We start from the raw sequence: 23,337 nt of genomic DNA, 5'->3' as shown, positions 1-23,337 counted from the left end.
CAACATTGAGGTTGCATGTTTGGACCATCAGGTGAGATTCCACAGTGAAAGGCAATAAATGGATTAATTAAGGTAAACGACCTGTCAGGAATGTCACACACTGACAGCTCAAAGCTCATGTTCCATTTAATAGTATTTAGGATCGAACTTCACAGCTTACTGTCCTGGCACAGTTCCCTGGTTCCACTCAAAGTTTGACCCCCGTGTCCAACAAGATGTCCCACTCCCTCAGAACATTGCCGTGTCATGCATTTGAGCGTTATGTAATGAGTTGTTTTTGAGCGGTATCTTAAAGCAGAACTGGTGAAAGCACAACGTTGCGTAAGAAGCATCAGAGGGTGCTTGCTGTGTTCACCATCCGCTGTTGCTTTTGCTGAATGCGCTAACAGGCAGAGAGGGTGACTAAACGCTTAAGTTATCACTCAGAAAGCTCTATCAGCCAACGAGTTCAGTGGATAATGAGACTGTAACGGATAACATTTACAGTCACGATGTTCAAACACGGTGATCAATGACCTTACAGGGAGCCTTTGGGGGCACTTTACCTGAAACTACTGATCTAAATAATACCAATAATATATCAAATATATCTTTTTTGGCACTTCAAGCACCAGAAGCCAAGTGCCACTTAGTTCCATTATATTGGAGAGAAGGCAGACATCTCTACAGCCGATATTGCCAACGCTTGGCAACTCACACGGAAACTCTTGAGATTCATGAAGTGCATTTCACAGGATCATCCATTACATCCTTTCTGCTTTAACTCGTCACACTTGCTTAAGATGCTAAAAGCTTATTTGCATAGTAATATATACAGTAGCACACCATGTTTATTTAGAAGACTGGTAAGTCTGGTTTGTACATGACAATTAGCTGAGTGACTTAACAATGACTCATTCATATTTCAGTAGTCAAATACTACGACTGCAGGTGCTGAATGGTAACTTTAAACAGAGTTGTGAATAAATAGAACTGTGTTTAGCAATGTAAATAATACAAATTGTAACATTTCATTTACACCGTTTGTTTAAATGAGGTCTCTGCGAAAGGCCTTTTCTGCTTTTGAGTTGATACCTTGAGTTTAGAGATACAACTAACAGTTTGCATTTTGGATCACTGCAGGAAAAAGTTTTTTAAGCCTAAATCACCAGAATTATAAAGCTAACATGTATGTTACGCGTCGAAGAACAAAACACAAAAGTCTCTTCAACCTGTGTTAACCACAGACTTTATTTAAGGCCTCTACTGAAAAATCCATTCAAAAAACCCATTTACTTTGAGACAAAGGAACGGAGTTGCGTTTTTCAGAACTCATCACTGGGGTCCTCTATACTACAATGCCTTACTTTCTCTTTTGCTCTTGTAATAATTACTACCACCGATAGAGGTTGCAACCAACTAATAAACATGAGTTTATGTCGTAACTTGTACTTGTAAAAATGACCCTTGTGGTTATGTTTTTGCAGAGCATAATCTCTAATTATGCAGCCCAAGAGAAACAAAAAAGAAAGAAAACATTAGGGGCCGGAAAATGGAGCCCTGAGGCACCCCACATCCCAGAGCGCAAGGAGAAATATAGCTCCCATCGGAGACTACAAATTTCCTTTTTGACATTTAAGAGGAAACCCAATCAAATGCAGATCCTGATGTGTTAGCCCAGGGTTTAAAGGAATAAATCACGATGGCGTGATCAGTGGTGTCAAAAGCAGCACTTAAATTTAACACCAGAAAAATGGGCAACTGCCAATCTAGAAAGGCTTAGGTGACAGTGGAAAGAAGCGTGGGTGAGAGTGTACGCCATTAAGCTAACACCTCCCTCCACATATGAAACCGCCATGCTGGTCATCGACCCAACAAGGAGTGGTCATGGTTTTAACATGGCTTAATTAGCCCCGATGGCACCTGTCTTTGCAGATTGGCACTCATTTGACCAGATGTAATGATATATACACATGTGGAGCCGAGAAATGAATCTTTCTGATAGCTTAGAATCAATTCTCCCTCCCTGACAATTTTGTTTTTCAGCTGATCAGCAAACAACACGAACATCAACCTACCTACAGCTCACTTTTGCTTTTTTCTTAGATGCTCTTACAGTAATCTACCCCTGACCTTCTTTTCTTTGCGAGTCCATCTGCTTCACTTTACTGCGGCTAGCACTGTTATCTCATGCTTTAACTCAAACCAGGGCCGAGTCCAGGTCACTGAAAGGCTGCTGTGATGACCTCTTGACCCCTCTGCTATTATACTACATGATGTAACCAAACAAGACCGCTGCACAGGTCAGCTGGCTGACCAGTCAGTCTGATGAAAACAGAGAACGGCCAGGGATTTTATCGGAAATTCGATTTCATAACAGAGAGGGAAAGCTGTTATTACGCTGCATGTAATGATAGAGAATGGACAGACAGACAGACCGCTATTAAACAGGTATAAAAAGAGGGCAGTGTGGAATGGCAGTGATGTGTGAAGCTGATCTAATTTTTTAGTCGAAGGTCACCGGGCACTGTCTGGCTCACCCTGCCAGCCGAAAAAAAAAAGAAAAATAAATAAAGTCCAACACAATATTTTGTGCTCTGCAGTTTAGGTGAACAGGATCTCCCTGTCCTCATCTCTCCTGACATTTGTGTAAGATTATGTGGTGAGGAGTTCAATCATGCCTTGAGGCAGCAGTGCATCAAAAGCGGCTTTGGCAAGAGCACAGAGGTTTTTTTCAGTCTGTTTATAAAACAACTGCTGGGAACACATATTTGACTCAGAACGAATAGGTACATACTGTACTGAAAACTCACTCACATGCATACATATGTACATGTATTTGTTTTTGTGGGTAATGTATGTCAGCCTCAGCCTTCGGGGCACCATCTGCAGCTGGTATGCTATACTGCCTGATCCCAAATACAGATGCCGTAACCCATTTTACAGTTTCTACACTGAGTTCAGTAACGCTTGATCAGGTCGGTCGTTACTGATCCCTTAAAGGAAAAATGAAGGTGAAGTAAGTACAGTAAAGAGGATTAAAAGTAAAATGTGAATAAACTGGAAGTAAAATAAGATTAGGAGAAATAAAACAAATGTTATGTGGCTGCTGTGTTTCTGCATAGAACCAAATTATTTAATGTTATTTTTGTTTCTTTTCAGTAGTGACAATTGTGTGGAAGAGTAACATGATACAAACTACTGTAAGAGCACATATCATAATGTAATATAATAATACAGGACATGAAATCGAGCTACAACTCACAGCTCAGTGACCTGAAAGCTTAAAGGTGCATTCCAGAAATTTAGTGTTGCACCTTAAAGAGTGCACTCACAAGAAGCCGATTTTTAGGAAAGAAGGAATGAAATCAATGCAGCAGAAGCTGATAAAATGACTTTTAGTCAAACTCCATAAACACTGGATCTTACATTTCCCATAATACAACACCCTCCCTGCCAGACTGAGCATCTTATAAACTTCAAGTACCTTTCCGTTAGAAATAAAGAAGTCTGTGTCTACATGTCTACACCTCCTCATGTGCTGTCTAATAAGGAAAGTCTATATTTGCTTTTGTGGGGATTCACCACATCAGCACCCTGTATGAAAAGTTGTCCAACCAGTGTAAATAATCAATGGGAAGCCTTTTGGCAAACACATTTCTCACTCTGTCAGCAACCAGCAGGGGACAGGAAGTGTTTACGACTGTCTCTGCAGCCACACATCACCAACAAGTCACTGAATGAGGAGGCTGACGCACCGCTTAATCATCGGCCATGTCGAGAAGGGATTTTAGCTCTATTACTCTGCCCAATTCTCTCTCTTTCTCTCTGTGCCTCCATGCCAAAATCTCACTCAGTCCTACACCAGAACACTATAAACACCCCCCCTCTCCTCCTCCTCCTTTTCCTCCTCCTCCTCCTCTTCCTTCACCTCCTCCTCCTCCTTCTCCCTCTCAGTCCCAGTGCGAGCTGATGCATGCCACGGAAGCAGTGACGTCAGTTGTTTACTGTCTTGTAGGTCGCTGCTAGTTGCAGTGCAGCAGCACATCCAGCAGGGCTTATGTAACTCCACTGCCTGATGCATGACAGCATGACAGGCTGTGTGCTGCAGTGTGTGTGTGTGTGTGTGTGTGTGCGTGTGTGTGTGTGTGTGTGTGTGTGTGTGTGTGTGTGTGGTGTGTGTGTGTGCGTGCGTGCACGCGCGTGTGCGTGCATGTGTGGTGGTCTTATGCTGCAGTCTGCACGGCATCACCCCCTCACACACAAGCACAGGTGCATGCACACACTGTACACAGAGATACAGTAGGAGCAGCCAGTCAGCCAGCTTTCCTCTCCACTGCGCTGCATAGTGTGTGAAAGGAGAATACAGCGGGTTCAATGCTGGAGCACATAGTAGCTCCAAATGGACCTTCTCCCTCCCCGCACATATCCCAGGATCCTCCACTGCAGCAGCAGCAGCAGCAGCATACAGGTAAACAAACCCTGGCTGGAGTGTGGCTCTGGGCAAAGTGCTGTGCATAGGGTGGCCCCTGCTGGCAGGAAATAATGAACAACAGCAAATTTTGTTATTTAAAAATCTGCGCAAACTGGCATGATTTCTTTCAAAGACATGGGAGGGAGGCAATAAGCAACAACAGAATGAAATTATCCCCAAATCAGAAAAAAAAAAACCGCAACAAAAAAATCAGTAAATGCCCCCTGTGACTGCTATAGTGTTCAGGTATTATTGGTTTAAAATAGACTTTGACTATGAAATTTGTAGCTGTAAAAACTAGTCACACAAAAAATGCTTTAGAAGTTGTATATTTGCAGAATTAAATGCTCTAAAACTGTATTTTTTTATTTGTCAAATCAATGTAGAAACAAGATTTTTCTAATTTTCAATTTGTGAAATATTGAATAGAAAAACAGATCGTGATTTGTAGTTTTTGAAAATGAAAAGCTGGTAAAAATAAATTACCAGTGACTTAATGGAGTTCCCTGTTTGGAAACAGATTCACTGTTTTGCTCAAAGACACTGAAGATGCCATCCAAATAAATAATTAAAGTACATAAAAAACACTCAACTAGTCCCCTCGTGCTCACTTTTATGACAAATGAGTATCAGTATTTGTGTAATTCACGTTGGTAAACACCTCAGGTACTTTCGATTGGCAACAACACTGTTATGATTTGCATTTACAAGTAATGGCATGTACTTGGCATGACACCAGCTGCCACCTAATGGTGGGACTGTCAAAACAAGTTTATAACAGAAACAAAGCACAAGGTTAAAAGTCAAGAAGCTGTTTGTGCAGCCTTGAGCGACTGAATCCATTACATGTCATCACAGTGGAACAATTATTATGTTCAGGATGTGTGGATCACATTAAGCCTTTGAAAACTGAACAAATTTACATGATCACTTGCAAAAAATGGGATAAAAGCAATGAGCAAATGACCCAAAATTTAGCAAAAATAAAAATAAATAAAAAAAATAAAATAAAATAATTGTAAAAAGTTCAAGAAAATTAAGCTCTGCAATAGACTGACATCTCCAGAGTGTACCCTGCCTCACACCCAATATCAGCTGGGACTGCCTCCAGCCCCCTGCCCTACGACCCTAAAGAAGATAAACGGTTACCCTTAATGAATTAATTAAGTAAAAAAATTACCAAAAAAAAGTTTAAAAAAAGATTTTAAAAAAGACCTGAAAAAGTGCTCAAAAATAATGCTAATTCGGTAAAATAATTAAAATATATTATTATAGAAATTACAAATCTCAATTTTGGGATATTTTTCTAATTTTAGCATTTTAGAAAATATTTTTTATAAATCAATCAATTTCATGCCATTTGTGGATTAGTGTCTTGCCAAGTTGCTCATTACCCCCTCCCCGTGTTTTTAAAGGAATGCAAAACAATTTGTTTCATTTTTTAAATACTTGTGAAAAATGTCTGAATGCAGCACAAGAAAAGTGACCTCAAAAAGGTTTCGCAGGGATAATTTATGCATATAATAGGCTTGTTTGTCCACATAATATGGTTGATTATTGCCCAGAAATACGTTTTTGTTGGACTGAGACCCAGAATTATTCACTTCCTAAAACAAGCAGAGAGAAAACGATTATTATTAAATTCGGTCAATTTCAAATGGTCCCAGGCCTATCTGGCTTATCATCATAATCATCATCACTGGTTATTTTCAAAGCAACGTTATTGCACAAATGTCAGTCCAGGTTTCAGTGTTAATATCTTGGACTCTGATCCAAATATGTCTTACATAATCATTGGAGTGAAGAGACACGCCTTCTTGTGGTCAGTTAGTTGCATTCCTATCCTTTACTACCAGCTTACTCCTGGCTCACTGGCTTCAGACTCATGATGGAAAACAACCTCACTGCCTGCACCTCCGCAGCCCTGCAGCGTCTCAGTGCGGCCCTCTGCTGGTGAACACAAGAGCAATAATATTATGTCTACAGGGAATTTTCAAGATTATATTTTTCAGTGTTTTGCCAGAATTAAACCATTTGCAAAGACAAAATAAAGATTCTTTTCCCCAGGATTTTGTATTCAACTTTGAACTTTCATTCATTTTTTTTTTTTTTTTTTTTAAATCTAACAGCTAATTTATTATGGAGGGAGGGTCATTCTTTTTCCCAAGTCACACAGGAAAGCCCAAGGAAAAATATTTGTAGCCTTGGGGGGGGGTCAAACAAAAAACAGACAAACAAACAAACAAATCACACCCCAGTCACCCCCCTTCCTCTGATAAATAGAGGACACTCCCTAAATAATAATGGCATTATGATCCATAATAACATATTTCAGATTAAATGTATAAAAGTGACGTGCAAAATTTGGGCTTTGTGGGTCCATAATTTCGTGAATAAAAACACTCATCAACACTGTGGGGAAACAAAAGTTCCGCTCTTGTTTCAGGGGAACGTTTTCCGTAAAGGACCTTACTTTGAGTATGAGGAAGTAGTGTTTATCATGTAGCTCACAGTCGAAGAAGTCGCCTTTGAAGGATAAGAGGAGTAAGGTAACTGTAAAATATTATATTTTTCATTATTTGGTTCATATGTGTCGTTACTTTTCATCAAATTGAGCTCGAGACTAGTACTTCTTCTTCGGCGGTTTGAATTCAAAATGAAAGCGCAGCGAACATTAAATGCTCATTTTATTCATGTTTTGTTCGGTGTGAACAAAAAAACACTTGAAGCTATATTAAAAAAACACAAAATACTCTCAAATCTGACCTTTTTGGCGGCAAATGTCTTATATATATCTAAACAAACACACCTGTGCAGCCAAGACCTCATACGACAACAAATACTTTTACTTTGAAAGTGAACTAACTGCAGGAAATGTCCGCGTAAACACTTTAAAAACATACAATTACTAGCTAAAAAAACAGTATGATATGCTTTATTTGGCATGTATGTTTAACTTAGTCTTGTTTTGTCATTGTTACCACCATTGTAAGTTAAACTTTGGATTTTAGTTTGGCTGTTATTCTTGTTTGTTTCCGTTTGTTACCTGTCAGATTAAAACAGCTGTTGGAGCTCGAGACATGTCAGGACATGTTGAAGTTTGATCTCTGCGCATCAATAACCTGCAACTAAATTGTAAGTAAGAATTTTATATTTTAATTGTGTAATATGCACTGTAAAACACTTGTCATATTTGTTAGAGTTGCTTTATTATCGTTGTTTGTTGTTTTGTGTTGAACATTGTTTATTGTTCTGTATAATAGGCGATGCAGCAAAAAAAGACTTGTAAGCAAAATTTTGGGCACATACTGTATTGTTGCTGGGCAATATATCAATATTTTATGAATATAGAGATGAGAGACTATATTATGTCTTAGATTTTGGATTTTTTATATTCATAAATGTTGTCTTTTCCTGGTTTTAAATGCTTTATAACATTTGGTCCATTTGTTTGACAAAAACAAAAAAGTGAAGAAATACGATTTTCATTTTTCAACTGACAAAGAGAAAGTTGTTTGACTAAAACCAAATAACTAAGCTTTTGCCTCTATTCATGATTAATGGGCAGTTTTTATTGTTGAAATATTCTCCATCTCATTTAATATATTGACAAGGATAATAGTACATAATACATTATATTTTCACATTAAGGCTGCAAAATGCAGATTTTTGTCAAATCTATTAAAAGCAACATCATACAAAACAATATTGCCGTTTCCTAGCATTCTTCACATTTAGAGTATGATTACAACACAGGCACCATTCTACCACTCACACATACTTTAATACACTGATGGCAAGAACCAAAATTCAAATCACTTCACCCCCTGAGCCACCGTCAGCTGCATCTAAAAATGAAATAATTGCATAACATTTTAATTAAATAGTTGCTTATTATTTTTCTGCTTGTCAACTAATTCACTCATTCATTAGAATGAGGGACCCACAATTTGAATTGTTGATCTGCCACTACGCGGCTTATGTTTTTATCTTTGACATAATTTCAGACTTCACCATGGAGGGAACTTCTAAAAGCAGTGCTGCAGGTGAGCCCTCTGTTGCTGCTCAGGTTCCTTTCCTTCACCTGTGCAGTGCCTTGGAGAAAATCCAGAAGTCAAAACTCCGACCAGATAAATCCAAGATCCTTGGGGATTTCATTGAATCATGGAGGAAGTTTCATTCTGTCCTCCACAAGGACAGCCCCAAAACAACAGACTCTTTCTACCCAGCTATGCGCCTCATTGTCCCCCCATTTGAACGAGAGCGTATGGCATATGGCATCAAAGAGAACATGTTAGCTAAACTCTACATCGATGTATTAGGTCTCCCAAAGAATGGCCCAGAGGCCAGTAAACTGTTGAACTACCGTGCCCCAACTACATCTCAAGGAGAAGCTGGAGACTTTGCTGGCATGGCGTACTTTGTGCTAAAGAAACGATGCACCAGTCAAGGAAACCTCAGCATCAAAGAAGTCAACGATTTTCTGGACTCGGTGGCGATCAACAACGCCAGCAAGCAGAAGGATCTTGTGAAAAAGAGTCTGCTGCACCTCATCACCCAGAGCTCGGCTCTTGAGCAAAAGTGGCTCATCAGGATGATTCTTAAGGACATGAAACTCGGGGTCAGCAAAGAAACTGTTCTGCAGGTCTTCCATCCAGATGCTGCAGAGCTCTACAATGTCAACACGGACTTAAACAAGGTCTGCCAGCAGCTCCACAACCCCGCCGTGTCTTTAAGCGACGTCTCAATTGGACTCTTTTCTGCTTTCAAGCCGATGCTGGCAGCTGTGGCAAACATCCGTAATGTGGAGAAACAGATGGGAAACAGCCCTTTTTACATTCAGACCAAGCTGGATGGAGAGCGTATACAGCTGCACAAAGACGGGGACGTGTATAAGTACTTCAGCAGAAATGCTTTTGACTACACCCAACAGTTTGGAGGATCCCCACTGGAGGGCTCACTGACGCCTTACATTCACAATGTTTTTAAAAGCCACGTTGTAAACTGTATCCTCGATGGTGAGATGATGGCATACAACCCGACCACAGAGGTCTTCATGCAGAAGGGGAGCAAATTTGACATCAAGAAACTCATGGACGATTCAGAGCTGCAGACGTGCTTTTGCGTGTTTGACGTGTTGTTAGTCAATGACCAGAAGCTCGGCAAGGAAACTCTGAAGAAGCGCTACGAGACTCTTCAGACAGTTTTCAATCCAGTCAAAGGGAGGATACACCTGGTGTCAAAGGTCGATGCCAGAACCATGCAGGAGGTGGTGAATGCCCTCAATGACGCTATCGACAGCAGAGAAGAGGGGATCATGGTGAAGGATCCATTGTCCATCTACAAACCGGACAAACGCGGGGAGAGTTGGCTGAAAATAAAGCCAGAATACGTAGATGGCTTGATGGATGAGCTGGACCTGCTGATTGTTGGTGGCTACTGGGGGAAAGGGAGACGAGGTGGTATGATGTCACATTTCTTATGCGCCGTTGCTGAAGCTCCAAAGCCAGGTGAGAAACCCTCAGTTTTCCACACTCTGTGCCGCATCGGCTCTGGCTACACCATGAAGGAGCTGTATGACCTCGGGTTGAAGCTCGCCAAGCACTGGAAAGTCTATCGGAAAAACGACCCACCGGCATCCATCCTGTGTGGAACGGAGAGACCAGAAGTTTATATCGAACCCTGCAACTCGGTCATCATCCAGGTGCGGGCGGCTGAAATAGTCGGAAGCGACATGTACAGAACCAACTGCACCCTGCGCTTTCCCAGGATCGAGAAGATCCGCGACGACAAGGAGTGGCACCAGTGCATGACTCTGGCGGAGCTGGATGAGTTCCGCAGTAAGGCGTCTGGGAAGCTCGCCTCACGGCACCTTCACATCGACGGCGATGAACCACAAAAGAAGAAGCGCAAGCAGCCGGCAAAACCCAAGAAGGTGATCGGGATCATCGACCACTTTAAGCCCCAGGACCTTTCTGGGGTTACCAAGGAGACGGATATGTTCGAGGATGTGGAGTTCTGTATCCTGAATGGCACAGATGATCACCCTAAGGCGGAGCTGGAGAAGGGCGTGGCCAGGTGACATGAGAAATTACATTTGTCATAGTTAAAAGTAAAAAAAACAACAACAAAAGAAACAAAATTGTTATAAAGACAAAACATCTTTGCCAAAAAGTTTTTAAGAACAAAAAAAATCACATCAGTTGAACATGCCTACCAAACCTGCGGGTCCCGAGCTAAGACCCCATTGTCCTCAAATCCTAGTCCCTGGTTCTAACTAATTGCACTTAATTCCTCGCCATATGTTTTATTTATTTCTGTTTAAAGCCCATGTTATTTACAGTATAAGTAATAAAATTGAATGTATGGTAATTTCTCTTTTGTGTGAGCCTTGAAGGAGAAATCTGGACCCAGTGGCTGGACCAGTTGGGAACTACTGTTTTTAAAGTATTCTAAATAAACAATTTACTGATTACTGCTGTCATCTTCTCATCAGATGTGGAGGTATCGTGGTTCAAAACCCAGGACGGGACACCTACTGCGTGATTGCCGGCGTGGAGAACATGCGTGTGAAGAACCTGGTTTCATCCAACCAGCACGACGTGGTGTGGGCTGCCTGGCTGCTGGAGTGCCTGGACCAGAAAGACGTGGTCCCATGGCAACCGCGTCACATGATCCACATGTCCCCCGCCACCAGGGAGCACTTTGCCAAGGAGTACGACAGCTACGGTGACAGCTACTTTGTGGACACGGACGAGCAGCAGCTGCAGGAGGTGTTTGATCGGATCAGGGATGCAGACGTGTCTGCAGCAGTGGACATCAGCCAGGTGGAGCAGCGGTGCGGCTGGGAGGACCTTCCCACGAGCATGTTCAGACCCTTCGAGGTTTACATGGACCGCTACGCTGACATAGGAGACCCGAAAACCACCATACCGACCTCCTGTTTGGACATCAGGGCGCTGGAGTTTCGCTACCATGGAGGGACGGTGGTGCAGAAGTTAAAAGAAGGAGTGTCTCATGTTATCATCAACGAGGAAACAAGACTCTTGGCATTAAGGACTCTGAGGCGCAGCTTTAGGAAGAAGTTTAAGATTGTAAAAGACTCATGGGTGACTGACTCAATCAAAGAAGGGTACGTGATGAATGACACTGACTACTTAGTCTGAAGCTCTGGTGATATACACAAACGTTTACAGTGGAGAGAAATCCACATATTGAAAGCTTTTTAATGAATTTCCAATCAAATTAGCAATAAACTAACAAAAAAACAGTCAAAACCACTGGTAAGGGTTAGGTAAGCAATGTGATTTCAGACTCCACTACGCAGTACAGGGATGTTACTTCTCAGGGCTTTCATGCAAACTTTATGAGTTTTATTTTTCTTAATGAGTGATTAAGGCTGCACGTTATTAGTTTTAAGTTAATAGGCCACTCTTAATGTCTGGAAGGCGGTGATTGGTTTTTGAATTTTCACACTTAGAATTGCATTATGAAGTACTGAGACACTAAAGCTGATTAATCTGTTTTTTAGATATTGCCCTCCCTTAAACTTTTAACCGAGCAGTTATTAATACATTTTTAGTGAAAAATTAAGCTGCTTTCATCCTCTTTGCTGTTCTGTAGTTAGATATGAAATCATCATATAAAAAATTTCAGTCCACATTGGGGAATCTGTGATGAGAGCGCTGCAAGGGGATATTGCACTGTAATAATCTAAAATAGGCCTTTTCTTATTTTTCAATTTTAAAGGGGCACTCCATCAATGTGGTATTTTACCAGAATAAAACTGGGGGGCTTGAATAGTCGAAATTGAGGCAGCTGAGGTCGAGATATCCTGCCTCTGAGTCCCTTTTTAATGATTTAAGCTGCAAAAGAATTGAATCCTACATTTCCCATAATGCAACTGAATAATGTTTTCTTCACACCTCCCTCACCATCTAAATAACCTCTCAGACCTCAAGTCAAGATGTCCTGACTTAGTCTGATTTTATGAGTCAAGCTCCAAAAAAATCAAATCCTACATTTCCCATAATGCAACTGGAGAGTTTCTTTGATTAGACCTCACTTCCCTCTGAAATTTCTTTTCAAACAGTACACCTGCATTGTCAATTTCTGACAAAATAGAAGCAGCTGAGGTTGAGACATCCTGATTTTTGCCATTTTCTTATGATTCAAGATCCAAAGAATTAACCCTTGTAACATCAATATGACATCATCAGGGTGTTTTGTTTTTAAAAAACTTTCCCTCCAGAGTCACAGAAAACATTATGAAATTGTTTTCTCAGGCTCAGCAGTATTTTTAGTGATGAAAAAAAAATGAAACTTTGTGTGTGGAATTGGTGGCGGCAAAAAAGTGGGATTATTGTGCTCTTTTTGTGATCGGTGCCTTTTTGTTTTTAATTTTTCTTAGCTCTAATAAATATCATTGTTTTAAAGTATTGTTATGATGTGACTGGACTAAATGATCGTCTGTGTGAGGGAATGGCCTTTGCCTCAGCTCTTCGGCACATGCTCAGACCGAGGGACACCACAGGGGTACGTTCAAACTGGTTCAGCTCAAGGCCCTTCAACAAAGATGTGGCCATGTTTTCCTGTCTTCAAAAATGTCACCAGTGTACCTTGGGACTCATTGATATGTTATAACCTTCATTACCGTCGCCTCTAGGGTGCAGGTAGCTGCCTGTGGTGTCCTGGGCATTGTTGTGGGTAAATGCCGCATGAATATGTTTTCAAAGTAAAAGTGATGAAGTACCTGTTCTCAATCATATACTGTGAATAATGGCGCTCATTGCCATGTAGTGTTCCCTGTAGGGTTAGTAATTTAGTTAAACAAATTCATTAAAACTCTACCTTTGAGACATTCTTGGCTTTAGCTAAAGTGAGAGTTATTCAGCTTTAAATGATCTTCATTACTGGTGGAAAAAAAATGAAATTGTGCCTCAGTAAGCACTCTGTAACCTGTCGCCCACTCTGGACTATTTCCAGGTGATGCGGAGTGAGTATTTGACTGACAGGCCTTAATTAGAGGTACTCGGCTAGTGCTTATTTCAGTGTGGCTTCAGTGTAGGATGCATCGTGTCGCTCCACAACTGTTGGTCTTGAAAAGCTGCTGGTCCTCGCAGGAGCAGATAATCAGTCCTGAGGATCTGGAGATGGAAAAACAGCCGCTGAAAGCTAGCATTGCAGAAATACCATGTCCTAATGGGATGAATGCTCTAATTAGAGCCTATTGTAGCTACTGGAGAGATGGTACCAACAAAGTACGCCGGACACAAGCGGAAACAAATGGTTTGGAAGCAGCCCCTAGACGACCAGCGGCTGCGTGTACTCAGCTGAAATAAATGAGACTGAACAGAAGCTCATGGCTGCAGGGGAAGGTTTGTCTGCAGCAATAAGCACATCCCATCCTCAATGAAAAGATTTAATGAGAGAATTGAGCTCCACCTTGTGCGTCACCAATACATGGTCACATCGTTTATCAGTATTTTCTATGTTTGACCAACTTCCAGTTCTGGTAAACCCTTAATTTATGAGTGTCGTGCGATCAAAAGCAAAATGAACCAAATCTGGCATCCCTAGTTCCTACACCTCACAGATTTGTCTAGTAGCCCATTGTGGGGACCCAACCCCAAAGTTGGGAACCAACAGTTCATCAATCTCGACCTCAATCTCAACCTCAGAACCTCAGATTATTCACCCACATCAGAAAACTGCCTATCCAGCTTTGATAGCCTTGATTTGAGAAAATGGACCATACTAATGTTTTTGCATATTTTAGCACTTTTACCCCTTTATGTCAAATCACATATACTGTACTGTATTCTGAAGTCCACTTTATTTAAATGGGCTAAAACATGCTAAAGCATCATTATTGTCCTTTAAAGAGGGAGCAGGCTTCTTTCTTTTGATAAGAGCATCTTGCCTGAGGCTGAAACCAGGTGAGTAGCAACCTGTCTGACTGGCACAGCATCAAGACAGCTACAATATAGGCAATAAAAAGTTTGTTTTTGTGAAACTTTTCAAAATAAAACCATTCTCACAAATTCTCCTTATCCAGTCAGCACATTTTTTTGTTTTGTTTTTCTGTTCCACATCCTCTGTACAGCTGCAGGCTTTTACTTTTAATGGTTGTTTATTCTGTTTTTGTTGTATGGAGCTAAATAGCTGACATATATTTCACTTTTGGAGACTGACATCATAGGCTTTTATTTTGAATTCATAATTGCAATATTACTGGGGACATTTTTGGGGGCTCTTTCTGACTTGACGCACCTGGGTACCAAAAGATGCGGTGACTGCGATGCGCGCGCATAACGTCAGAGATGGAGAGGTTTCTCAAGGTAGCAAAATTAGGTAGCACACAAACCGGATACTGGGTGATTTGACCTTCAAAATAAAGTGCAACATGTATCTGGAAGCATCATTTTGATGTGTTTCAACATGCAATCATCCTTCATTATTGATTTTTTTTTTTTATTTGAATCGTGTAAATAAAAATAAAAATAGAACAACTAAAATGTATTTTAGATAAATAAGGAGGTATAAGAATGGGGAAAAAAAGTTATCTGTTACATATAATTATGCTCTAACTTGAATTGTGTCCCTGTGAAATTCTGAATTGATTCCCCTCTTCTAGCCTTTAACTGAAACAATCTGATAAGCATAGTGGATTTCAGTGGGGACACAGGATGTATGCATTTGTCGCCTCCAATAAAAACACGAAAGTAGTCAAATCTGAGATGGAAATTATACAAAAGCAGCTGTAATGTCACAGGGACAATGGTGCTACAGTATGTTTTGTTATCATGTTAACTGCTGCTGGGATGAAGAACCTCTAAAATAGTTACACTTCCTATTACATTTTTGCAAAGTACCTAGTAATCTGTAACCTATTACATATTAAAAGTAGCCTTCCCAACACTGCAGGAAACATCTATTTTTAAACCACATAGAAGTAACTAAAGCACAAAATAACACCTCAGCTTGCGACCTTTGTGGTCTTATTTTTAAACTGTAATACAGGCTCTCATTCCACTGACAATGTTCTCAAACCTGTCTGTCTTATTAGCAAATATCACATCCACAAAGTGCTTCAGATTACTCCCAATATCCATATACTTTGTGTTGAATTACAATATCTCTTTGAATTTGTTTCTAAGATAACAGCAAACAGAAAAAGCCTTTAAGACCTCTCAAATGATCAGAAAAATTAGATTTAATTGAAACAAAAAAATGTATATGTCTTGGTTTAAGTCGCCCTTATACATTAATATTATTCATGTTATCTGTAATATTGTTTTATTGTGTTTTTTTTAATGTATTTGAATTTGAAATTGTTACAATTTTAAAAAAAAAATCAGTGTTTTAAAAGGAATTATATGCCTGTATAATTTGAAAAATTGTAAAATAAATAAATAAAATTTTAAAAAACTCGCGACCTTTATTTTGAATGTAATAACCGGAAACACTGATGGTCATCTCTTCCGGCTTGACGCAGATTCCTGCAAACACACACCGTCTCTGGGCGAACATGGCGGCAACTTGACAACGGCAGCGAGATGAAGACGGTGAGGGCTTGAAAAAGAAAAGAGGTCTGTAACAGGCTGTAGGCCCATCCGCCGACACAAAGGCACACCGCTTCGCCATGTTGGGAGAGGATAGCGCCCTTGTCCCTGTTCGACCGAGGCCGGGGAAAACGTAAAGGCGTCGGTGAGTGTTTCTAAAAACGGAGTCGAGGCTACGCAGAGGAGCGGAGCGGCGCGGCGCGGAGCTCAGGGCGGGCGGGAGGACAGCGGCTTCACCGGTCAGCCATGGAGGATGCGGCCCGTGGTCGTCTAATTTCCCATCCGGTTCGTTTTAATGGGAATAACCGCTGAAAAGGCAAAGGCAAGCCGGGACAACCCACCACCTGACATCCGAGGGGAAGAAAACGCGACCCCACGTCAATGACTGTTGCGGCAGAGGAGCCCCCACGGTGGAGTCGGCCGGTTCCCAAAATATGACCAGGGGTGCTGGGACGTGTTGGCAGCAAGAAGATGACGACGGCTTCCAAATCTGGCTAGAGCCCCCCCGCGACAACCAAAAGCCATTCACCGACTCAGAGAGGGCGCAGAGATGGCGACTGTCCTTGGCATCCCTCTTGTTCCTAACCATCCTCCTCTCTGATCACCTGTGGTTCTGCGCCGAGGCCAACCTGGCCCGGATCCCGGTCAAGCTCGCATCCTCCCACCCCCTGTCACCCCAGACCCACTCAGCACACAGCAGCCTCAGAGGAAACACAGATGATATTTTTATAGGAAACTCTACTTTGTGTCCGCTCGAAACTTACCACCACCAGGATAGTTTGTCTAGATACTGCTTTACTTTCGCCAATGCCGACCATTTGTGCGAGGGCCTTTCCGACAAAGAGGGGACGCGGGCTGTAAATATGAGCGATTTGTACCTTTCCTTTTGTAACTCCTACTCTCTGCTGGATTTGTTTTACGGCTCGACAAGTCCGGACAATTTGAACTGCAGCCTCGACGTGCTCGCAGATGGCGACACAAGCAGATGCAGCCTGTGCGTCCAGGCGTACCAGCGCTACGACCAGCACGCCCAGGAGAAATACGAGGACTTTGAGCTCCTGACTCAGAAATACGAGCCAGGGGAATATTCAGTGAGGACGTGCATGGAGCAGTGCAAGGTAGGTTGCACAAAAAAAAAAAAAAAAAAAAAAAAAGGGAAGGGGGGGGGGTTGGAGGTGGGGGTGGGGGGGTTGATGTGGTGGCCATCTGTTGATTTGGGCCCGGATAGATGCCAGTTTTGGTCCTCCTCCTCCTCCTCCTGTCGCCATGGAGACGGATGACAGATTCAAGGAGACTCCCGGCTCCGGGCCTCATGTTCATTCATCTCCTCATTGTGTTCAGGCCCCATGCTAATGTGCAGATGGAGGCCCTGCTATAGTGTAGCAGTATCTCTGCTTTTAGTCCACGCTCTGTTCTTTGACATTGAAGACCGCCTGCAGCCCACAATCCGGCTGATCGGCCATCGATACCCTAGATGTAGGCTTTTTAGATTGGCACTTGGTTTTGCAGCAAGGATAGGCTACTCAGCTTGCTTTGCTTGAGGGGGGGGGCACTTTTGCAAAATGACAGGAGGCCAGGGGCCAGTTGCAGCCGACCCATAAATGTTTCTAGTATTTTAGCACATTTTTATGTTTTTCTGGGATGTTTCCATGATATAAGGACATTTTAGGACGTTTCTATGATCTTGGGATTTTGGAACATTTCTCGGATTTGAGGCCATTTCTGTGATTTTACCACGTTTGTAGGATTCTAGGACATTTCTAGGATTTAAGACATTAGGGGCTTAGCTAGGATCTCTGTTCGGGGGTGTGGGGGTTCCTCCACTGGTGCGTTTTTTGATAAACAAGCTCTATTTTTATGCACTCTGGCACCTTATACACAGCCTACCAAAAGTACAAACACAATTCCTGTGTGAATCACTTTATTTTTATCCTGATTCGGCCTGCGGGCTGTTAGTTGAGTATCACAGTTTTACGGCCTAGCCTTTACAACAATTTAATGACCTGGAAGGAGGCTGTTGGCATATGCAAACAACTCCTGGAGCCCGTGTGTCCTGAGTGTGTTGTCGCAGTCCGCCAGGTGTTAATCATGGCCGCCCACTCCATATCGAGAGCGTTTCATTGAAGTCAAGAGGTGGTTTCCTGCCTAATGTGGCGGAAGGCTTTCGTGTTTGCTCATTACCAGGCCCCGCACTATAGGCCTCATGTGGGCCAGGCCCGGGCTTGCTGTTTGATTGCCGTGCACTGTTTACCAGCTCCTCACACACAGAGTGGGTTAGAGTGGGTTGTCCTGGGTGTCCGGGAGACAGCTGCTGCTGCTGCTGCTGCGTGCAGCTGCTGTGAGCACGCGGAGCCAGAAAAGCTGCATTCAGCACCACGGAGAGCGCGCGGAGGGAGCTGTCCGCGGTGCTGAATGGCGCTCCCCGACTCCATTCACAGAAGCCCTGGCCAATCCCAGATGGCCTCCATTCACCCAACCAGTGGCAGGGACACACGCATAGGCGTCAAATCGCGACTGTAATAAGGCCATCTGCCTGCTTAAACAGACCCAGTGCATTTCTATAGAGCCTCACGTGTGTGAGCCGGGCCTACTTTGCAAGGCTAGCTTGAATTTAGAAGCACAAAAAGACGAACTGAATCCCCTTTGTGTTGTATTCATCAAACAGTGATTGACTTTCTTTTATATTGTCTTTACTGTTGGTTGTTTTAATCCTGGCAGAGACAACACAGCCTTTTTTTAGGACAGATAATTCCAGCGTTCATATGGTTTTAGACCTCACATTAAACACTCTTTGTGTTTGTGTACACAGAGGAGCTGCTGCTCTTTCATTTACGGTCCTCAAACATAAAATCAGGTGCGGTTTTATGGCAAATGATTTCTGCTATTACAGTCAAGGGAGGAGGTTTCTTTTCAGCATTTTTGGGGACACGTGAAATTGGGTTTCTGCCAGAAAATTCTGAGCATCAAACACTTGACTTCCTTTATTGTGGTGAGTTTTAATACACCATTTTGTTCTTTTTCTGCATCAGTTCATGGTTCCACGACATAAGTCCACGTCTACTTTCATGTAGACAAATACGCATGTTCGAAATATCGAGGGCGATGTGTCCAACGTCTCCCCCCAGAAATCTACACCTGTAATCACAGTCTGAAGCTGCATTAAGCTGAAACAATCAGTAAACCTGCAGAAAAAGTAACGGTGAATTGATTGTTTTCATCATTTTCAAGGAAAAGTCCAAACTTTCTCTTCTTCCAGCTTATCTAATGAGAGACTGTTGGACAAACAAAACAAGACATTAGAGGACATCACCTTAGGGTTTGGGAACTTATTATAGGTACTTTTTTACAATTTTTAAACATTTTATAGACCAAACGATCATTAGATAAATAAATAATGAGTTATTTTGGATAAATCATGATGGGTTGAAGCATCATATCCCCTCTCACGTAGCTCAAAACACTGTCTGCATTTCATGGCCGTTACTATTATGTTATTGTGTTATGTTTTATTGCTTCAAGGTTGGTCGCTTGCGAGCGTTAGAATATGCAATCATGCTACATGGGAAGAGAAAAGTGAATGCAGCTTTTTGAAAGAAATAGCCGTGTCAGCCTCTCCAGCACGTGTCAGCCATTGAGGAACGCTCAAACCGAGATGTGTGACAGTCTTTGTTTTCCTCTGCTCCACACATGATTTCAATTTCATTTTCCCGCTGTCCGAGCTCACCTCTTGACACTTGGAGAGAAAACAGTCATTCGGCCAAAGTGCTAATTTCTTAAACAATGACCCTTCTCTTTCACCTCCTTGATTATAGGCTTCTTCGAGTCTTGCATGTGTGGTCGGCCGCGCTGCAGAAAGAGCGGCATGACTCAAGCAGTAACGTGGAGCTCTTGTAGCGTTAATGGCTACTTGCCTCGGAGAATCGTAGCAGTTAATGTGGCAAGATTATAGCGTAAACTGAGCTGACAAGTGTGAAAACATTAAGCAAATAGCCACTGTCTCATTTGAACATGTATAGGAACAGTGGAGGTCGATTTACAGTGTTTGGGTAAAGCTAGCGGAGGATTTATGACATTTCAAGTGATGATATTTGACACGGACGGTAGTGTTGTGTTGTGCCGGAGTTGCTCCTGTGGTCCGCAGGTGGTGCTTTGATCCCTCTAGCCTGAGGTGAAACATCACACAGCGGACACGGCCGGTGTGCTGTTCCTCACAATGGGATTCTCCATCAACTGACTGTGTGAAAAACCCACCATTCATCTTGACAGCGGGGCCGGGCTCGAAACATTTAAACCTGGGCTGGCGCGCTAACTTGAAAGCAGCATTTTTTTTTTTTCGCTCTCTATATCCCGAGTGTGAAACAAAATGTCAGTTTCACAGGAAATAATGAAAAACAAACCTGGCCTCTTAAAAAGCGTTTTGGCAGTACAACAACTGTAAGCCAACAAAGGCCTGGGGTCTCTGTGGTGCAATCACATCATTTATTGTGGGGTTCCCTACCGGTTGTGCCAAAAAATCTGCAGTATAATAGCATGCCTGTTATTATCCTCTATTCACATGAAGCACATTTAAGCACACAGGTGTATAATTTTCAATGCAGGGGTGCACTACAAAAGCCTTTCTTAAAAAACTAGTTGATTACTTGGTATACTGCTGATACGTTTATAATAATTAGGAACTGTGAAAGTTTCTTCGTCCTGCTTCAGTACTCGAGAGGCTGAGATGGGACAAGAGAAACATCCCTAGTGTTTTGTCGTTATAAAGGCTGTAACTAATCTTATAATGTTCAGTATCGATCAGGGCTGCACCTGTTTGATTATTTCTTTCTCGATTAATCTAACAATTATTTTTCATTTAGTTACTAATCTAATGATTCATTTCTCGATTATTCTAATGACTTTTTTTTTCACTCAGTCACTCAATTAATATATGAATTCATTTAACCAAAAGTAAATGTCTGCGTAAAACTCGTCTCATTAATATTAAATTATTCACTAATGTTCTCTATAAAAACAATGATAATAGCGGTATATTTTAAAATTTCCACCACTGTGACATTATCGTATAAATAATTCTTATTATTGTAGATAATATTTGTCAGATGACTGATTGGAAAAATACTTGACCTCAAACATTCATTTAATCACTGTATATCACAGGAGCCTTTTTCCTGAACTGGAGAATCCGTTTTATTTCTGAAGTAATAATATGCAGTTTAATTATTGGTAAATGTATTTTTGCATCAGTGTGGGACAAGGAAAATTACAGAAAGTGTTTACAGACTGTAACAACGGTCACACGCTGTCTCAGTGGTTTTTAACATAAGTTAAGGCTGTTTTCTTGCTCATACATGGCGGTTAAAGCAATCATCATGATCATCCTAATATATCACTCCTGGGCGGGGACAAAAAGTAAATGCACTGGCGTCTGGACCGCGCTCCAGGATAACCAGGTGTACTCCCGTGAAAATCTATTTTAGCCACAACAGTGGGCTGCAGCTTGCCTTCCTGTGAACTCATGTTTTGACTGGGTGCAGCTTACTATTACGACGCATCAACACATATTTTGCAAATCAATGTATTTTCCAAATTATGTCAATCTGAAGATCATTTTCTCTATAAACTATTAATCACAGTTTCCCACAGCCCATTGTGACATATTCAAATGTACTGTTTCGTCTGACGAACAGTTCAACACACACAATTATGCAATGTCGTAAGATGAATCAGCAAATATTCACATGTAAGAATCTGGAACCAGTGTAATAACGGTAATAATGAGGCTGCAGTAAATAGTGAAGAAAATGTCCATTGCAGTTCCCTCAAGCTCAAGGTAATTTTTTGAAATAGCTTGCAGTTCAAACAGTCCAAACAGTCCAAAATCAAATTGTATTATATTTCCCTTTGATAAGATATTTAGAAAACCAGAAATTATTCAAATTAAAAGGCCCTGAATGTTTTTCTCTCTGCTCTTTTCACTGGGTTGAAGTGGGCTCGGATAAGTTGGAAACAGTGATGTCACACTTAAATGCACCAATCAGGATTTAGTAACATTTGAATCAGAATCTGATGACAGTGTGATGTTCGGTCACTGTCAGTTAAATCTGATTAAATTCAACCCACATAGTCTTTTTATTCAGATAGGATAGCAAGCGTGAAAGGGGGAGAGGGAGGGGGGATGACATGCAGCAGAGGGCCGAGGTCCTAGTGGAACCTGCGACCGCTGCGGCGAGGACCCAGCCTCTGCACACGGGGCGCCTGCTCCACCAGGTGAGCTACTGGGCGCCCCAGAAATAGTTAAGACTTAAGGCCAAGTTTTCAGGGCATTTAAGAAGCTGGAACCAGTGAGTTTTAGGTATCAGTTACTACATTTCTGCCAGTCAGCTCATCTATTAATCAACTAATTGTTTCACAATGCTGCAATTTTCGAACCAGTAAAAGTAGGCCCCCGGAGGCTGTGGTAACTGAATTTATTCATAATTTGTTTGTTTACATTGTAATTTCCCCTAAATTAGAATATAAATTGAACTGATAGTGGTCTTAAGGTGACATCTGCATTTATTTGGGGGCCCCATGTTGATAAAGTCCTGAGGGTAAAATGTGGTTGTAAAGCATTTGTTCTTCCAGTGTATCTTGTGCTTGTGTGCTAATCAATGAGTCAGGTTAGCACAAACTAATTGCAAATCGCTATCTAAAACATACACAATGCACATAGAGGGCGAGAGACTGGAGGGGTCAGTGGGCGGCCCAGCTGCCAGAGGACAATAAGTGATGAAGCTCTGATTACACGTACAGTATATGAGCTGACTTTATCATCAGGTGTTCGAGGGGATGACGGCCAGGCTCTGGTCCACAGCCGAATTTCCAGAGGAAATTGCGCCACCAAAACTGGGTGTCCTTTAGCAAAATAGGGGCGGCATTTCCAGTGTTGACTGGGACACCAAAATAGCTTTTTAGCGAGACAGCAGCATTTCGAGTAGCAAATGTAGCACATACAACTGGGTTTTTTTTTAGTGAGACATGATGGTATTTCTAGCGGCAATTGTGCCACCAAAACTGTAAGGGCAGCATTTCCAGTGACACCCAAAGCAGGGTGTTTTAAGTGAGATTTTATGGCATTTCAAGTGGCAATATGCCATCCAAACTGTGTGTATTTTAGCCACACATATGTAGTATTTCCAGCAGCAACTGCTGCACCAAAACTGGGTGTTTTTAGTCAGATATAGGTGGTATGTGCCATTGTGGCACCAAAAGTGAGTGTATGTTCGTGAAACATCTGCTGCATTTCCAGTGGCAAATGTTGCACCAAAACTAGGTGTTGTT

General features: G+C 41.8%; 2 protein-coding genes across 3 annotated transcripts in view; both read left to right on the top strand.

Annotated features, from left to right (window-relative positions):
* The first annotated feature begins 6,935 nt into the window (after positions 1 to 6,935).
* lig4 (ligase IV, DNA, ATP-dependent) lies at positions 6,936 to 12,891 on the top strand. 2 transcript variants are annotated; one of them, XM_042513237.1, is made up of 4 exons: positions 6,936 to 7,002; positions 7,507 to 7,588; positions 8,461 to 10,531; positions 10,950 to 12,891. In XM_042513237.1, exons 3-4 carry the CDS (start codon positions 8,469 to 8,471, stop codon positions 11,617 to 11,619), a joined length of 2,733 nt encoding a protein of 910 aa, XP_042369171.1. In that variant the 5' UTR covers positions 6,936 to 7,002; positions 7,507 to 7,588; positions 8,461 to 8,468; the 3' UTR covers positions 11,620 to 12,891. The 2 variants fall into 2 exon arrangements, with proteins under 2 accessions (XP_042369171.1, XP_042369170.1); XM_042513236.1 differs by having other exon boundaries at positions 6,948 to 6,997.
* Positions 12,892 to 15,994: 3,103 nt separating this feature from the next.
* The window catches only part of LOC121963014 (transmembrane protein FAM155A-like), a 39,262-nt gene continuing 31,919 nt past the window's right edge, over positions 15,995 to 23,337 (top strand). Inside the window, exon 1 of the mRNA XM_042513371.1 lies at positions 15,995 to 17,135. Within this exon, the coding sequence (XP_042369305.1) occupies positions 16,452 to 17,135 (684 nt within the window). The 5' untranslated portion in view covers positions 15,995 to 16,451. The remainder of the gene's footprint in view (positions 17,136 to 23,337) is intronic.

This window comes from Plectropomus leopardus, chromosome 24 (assembly GCF_008729295.1).
Source record: "Plectropomus leopardus isolate mb chromosome 24, YSFRI_Pleo_2.0, whole genome shotgun sequence".
Lineage (NCBI taxonomy): Eukaryota > Metazoa > Chordata > Actinopteri > Perciformes > Serranidae > Plectropomus > Plectropomus leopardus.
This window is presented reverse-complemented; position numbering and strand designations above follow the sequence as displayed.

Bases quoted from the DNA above. Each gene is read 5' to 3' on its own strand.
- lig4 (XM_042513237.1), top strand. From the start codon at position 8,469: ATGGAGGGAACTTCTAAAAGCAGTGCTGCAGGTGAGCCCTCTGTTGCT. The intron at 10,532-10,949 runs GTGACATGAGAA...TCTTCTCATCAG, and splicing joins CTGGAGAAGGGCGTGGCCAG to ATGTGGAGGTATCGTGGTTC.